General features: G+C 37.1%; 1 protein-coding gene across 1 annotated transcript; it reads left to right on the forward strand.

The window, feature by feature from the left end:
- The first annotated feature begins 1,347 nt into the window (after positions 1 to 1,347).
- LOC108322895 (protein trichome birefringence-like 23) lies at positions 1,348 to 4,478 on the forward strand. Its single transcript, XM_017555182.2, has 3 exons — positions 1,348 to 1,902; positions 2,330 to 2,607; positions 3,499 to 4,478. Exons 1-3 carry the CDS (start codon positions 1,554 to 1,556, stop codon positions 4,270 to 4,272), a joined length of 1,401 nt encoding a protein of 466 aa, XP_017410671.1. The 5' UTR covers positions 1,348 to 1,553; the 3' UTR covers positions 4,273 to 4,478.

Here is a 4,478-nt window from a genome sequence, read left to right on the forward strand (position 1 = left end):
AAATACATCTCAAAACAGTTTACATACATTACAATCCAGTTTCACAGTCATTCAACCCAACACATGCAACTAAGTCTTTCCAAATCAAAACACAATATCAACAGTCCAGCAGCACAACACTCAACATACAGTTCATGCAACCAATTAAAGAAACATTCTAACTCCCCTTACCTTGAAACTTCTTTGCTCAGCTCAAAGACCCGCAACTCCAGTACCCCACACGCGAATAATCTAGACAGCACCCTACAACCCGCAATGTGGTGATCAAGAACAGCTCTTAGAGCTAGAATGAACGGAGGAAAACATAAAGGAGGGTACACTAGGCACATGCAACTTGCCCTACGTCCCAAACAGCGGAGAACAGTGAAGAGCTACTTACCCGCTGATGAATGAAAATTTATTCGAATGGTTGCGAAGGTCTCTACGTCGCGGTCACTTCAGCACCACCTAATCTAAAATGCAACCACTAAACGTGAGGGAAAGGTAGAGAGAAAGCAGAAAGAAATGGAGGAACAAGCTTTTTAGAGAGAATGGGAAGCTAAGATAATGAACTTAGATCTGAAAAGTCCCTCCTAAGGTCATAGTGCCCTTAGTGTTATAGGCCTGGCTGCTTCAACATAAGGCCCAACTACCATATATTTCTAGGCCCTTACATATTTTAATTATTTTGGATAAAGAGACATTAAAAACAAAATTCTTAAATACATTATTAATAAGTAATTATTTAATTGAAGAAAATATTACTAATTATTTTTTCTCAATTTTCTTTTGTTAAAAACAATTAATTAGGTACTTATGCAACCATGCATAAATTATAAAAGTCTTTGTTTCACAAGTTTTTGGGTAAAAAATAAGAAATACTTTTCTATTTTTAATAAAATAGCTATGATATTTTCTAGTAATAAATAAGTAGATGCATATCAGTGAAAAAATAGCTAAAAAAGTGCAAAAGTAATTAATATTGTTTTAAATTTAAAAATATTGATAAATATAAAATAATTCCACCATTAAAAGGAATACAGTATCTCAAAGCTTAATTGAGACAGTATATTGTTAATAATTTGTTGCCAAATTGACTTGACGGGAAGGGGTTTAAATCCCATTAAGATAGCTATGAAGACTTTATTTTTTTATTGTTTCATGAACTGAATGAATTTGATTTTCTGAAGAAAGAGATGAATCTCCCACAACATAAGAAATAATAGTATTGAATTATGGATCTGATAATGTGGAAAAATAAAATGAATTATAGAAGGAATACTCTGTTAATGCACTGTAATCATTGTTTATTCATGGATCTGAAGTGAAGCTAACAGAGAGAATTGATAAATCGTTAATTAAAAAAAGTGGAAAATAATAGGTGGAGAGAATCTTGTCTTGTCGTGAAAACTAGTCGGTAACAGACATGGATCTACGAACCATTCCACACCTTCTCTCTGCTCTTTCTCCTTAGCTTCTTCACTTTCATTGCTCAAAAAGACACGACACAGAGGAGGTCACTTCCTCTGTTCCATGCTCTGTCACCACTGTTTCTCCAAACAAACATACACAAAATGAGAACCGATTATTTGAAGCAGAACTTCCCCTTCCCCCACAGAAACATCTTCCTCAAGTTGCTTCTCACCCTCTTCTTCGTAGGCCTCGCTTTCCGTATTCTCTTCTTTCACTCCCTGCCCTCGCAGATTTCCCCTGTTCTCGAATCCCCATTTCCTCAAAAAGCCACCTTATCAGAGCCCCACAATTCTCCTCACTCTGCAGCTCTTTCACAACCACTTTCCGAACCTCCACCTGTTCTGGAACGTATTCCCGAACCTCCACCTCTTCTGGGTCGTCTTCCCGAACCCCCACCTCTTCTGGAATTCGTTTCTGAAACTGAAGATCAGCTCCCTCCCACAGAATCAGGTCAGTGTTGAATTCTTTTCTATTGACCCTTTTGACAGAAAATTATATGCACGTGCCTTTAGATCTACGATTCTGATATGCTGTTGTGGAATTTGTTTTTCGTGATCATACCTTATTATGCCACCATACCAAGCTGAATGGTTATCTACGGTTACATTACGTATATGAGCTTACTTTCTGTGTACTTTGAGTCTAGTTTTTACGAATTAGAAAGCAGATGTAACTTTTAGAATAGTTATTACGTTTAATCAGATGAAAAAAAAACTCAATGTGGGAGTCAACTAACACGAATAGGTTATTTTACCTTAGTCGGTGGTGTAGAGTTTGAGCTCTCTCGCACACATGTTGTTTAGATTTTTGAATAAGGTAGTTGGATTGAGAGGTAAGAGTGTGAATGTGGTTCTGACTTGAGCTTGATCGAATGCAGAACAATGTGATTACTTTAACGGGGATTGGGTTCCGAACCCGTCTGGTCCAACTTACACCAACGAAAGCTGCGACCTTATTGAAACTCATCAAAATTGCTTGAAGAATGGAAGGCCTGACAGAGAGTTTCTGTATTGGAGGTGGGCTCCTAGACAGTGTGATTTGCCTCAGTTTGATCCAAAGAGGTTTCTCAACATGATGCGGAACAAAGCCTGGGCATTCATTGGTGATTCCATTTCCCGCAACCATGTTCAATCCCTGCTTTGCATTCTCTCCCAGGTATGTATTGCCATATCATTAGTGGTTCTATTACTGATCATTAGGTCCAAATGTTGCTTTCCCTTTTGTTCGATTGTTTCTATGAGGATCAGACAACTGCCTTTTGCACTTAAATTCTTCTGTTTTGGACCAGATCTTGCTTTTGGTTCCAATGTCTAACCTTGGAGGTTGGGTTTATTTACTTTGAAAAATAAAATGAAGATTCTGTTGCTGTATGCTTTTGTTTGGCTGCACTTGTTTGAGTAAATGATGTAGTAGGCTTGAGTACTTAGAAGTTATATTTTACAGTCGCTTATAGGCATGAACCTATATATTTAGTGCGCGTGAGAGTTAAGTAAAATCTTTGTTTTTTACTTCCTAGCTCTGTTGAAGTTGCATCAGAATCTAGTGTCTTGTATATTTGAGGCACTGAGATTTGGATACTATACAAATATTTGAAAATTTGTTCAATTCATTGACAATAGCATCATTTTGGTTTACAAGGCTTGATTTGAACTTCCATTGGAATGATTATTGATTTTTGTGAAGAAGTCCATGCACCTATGGTTGCGATTATAATCTTGTTAAGATAAGTTCTAATATGATCCTAGTAAGTGAATTTATACTTACTCAATCTCACAAAACCTAACAAAACCCATTTGTAAAATAAAGTTTGTTATAATATAGTTTGGTATTATCTCTAATCAATGCATCTGCAACACTTACTATAATCCATGCTACAACTTAGTTTTCTTGTAAAGTTTAACTGTCGGTGCTACAAAGTGTTATCACAATGCTACTGAGCATAATGTATTTTAGAAATTATCGTGGCCTATATATACACATATACTGGTGTTATTCTCGGGAACCATTGGAAGAGGGGTGATTCACACGAACTATTTTGTCCTTCAGGTGGAAAAACCTGTCTTAGTCTACCATGATGAGGAGTACAAGAGCAAAAGCTGGAACTTCCCCTCATACAACTTCCGTATATCAGTGATTTGGTCTCCATTCCTTGTGGAAGCTGCTATATTTGAAGACATAAATGGAGTTTCGAGTTCTGAAGTGGAGCTACATCTTGACAAACTGGACAGTAAATGGACGGATCAATACCTGGACTTTGATTACATCATTATTTCAACCGGGAAATGGTTTCTGAAATCTGCAATCTACTATGAGAATGACACCATATTGGGTTGCCACTCCTGTCCTAAGAGGAACCTGACAGAGCTGGGATTTAACTTCGCATACCGCAAAGCCTTAAAATTTGTGATGAACTTCGTAGTTTCTTCAAATCACAAAGGAATGGTCTTTTTCAGGACATTCACAGCTGATCATTTTGAAAATGGGGAGTGGTTCAGTGGGGGAACTTGCAATAGAACAGCACCAATTAAAGAAGGTGAGATGGAAAGGAAATATTTGAACCAGATGCTCCGTGACATAGAGTTAGATGAGGTTGGAAAAGCAGCTTCTGAAGCTTCAAAAAATGGTGTGAATTTTAAGCTTGTGGATTTCTCTGCACTATCACAATTGAGACCTGATGGACATCCTGGTCCATACAGGCAATTTCAACCATTTGCAAAGGAGAAAAAGGCTAAAGTTCAGAATGATTGTTTGCATTGGTGCTTACCAGGGCCAATAGACACTTGGAATGATATAATAATGGAGATGATTGTGAAGGGGTGAGAAAAATAAAACCAGTTAAAGGCCACCATACGTTTGTGAATATTGAGTGAATTGTTACTCTCTCTATACTGTGATTCTTGATATTCATATTCATACAGAAGGATGATGGAGGTTGGAGATAAATATATTGAATGTAGCAAAAGGGACTCTAAATATTAGCTTACAGTTAATTTTGATATGGAAGTGCATGAGCATCGAATCTGTCA

This window comes from Vigna angularis, chromosome 1, assembly GCF_016808095.1.
Source record: "Vigna angularis cultivar LongXiaoDou No.4 chromosome 1, ASM1680809v1, whole genome shotgun sequence".
In the NCBI taxonomy this organism is placed as follows: domain Eukaryota; kingdom Viridiplantae; phylum Streptophyta; class Magnoliopsida; order Fabales; family Fabaceae; genus Vigna; species Vigna angularis.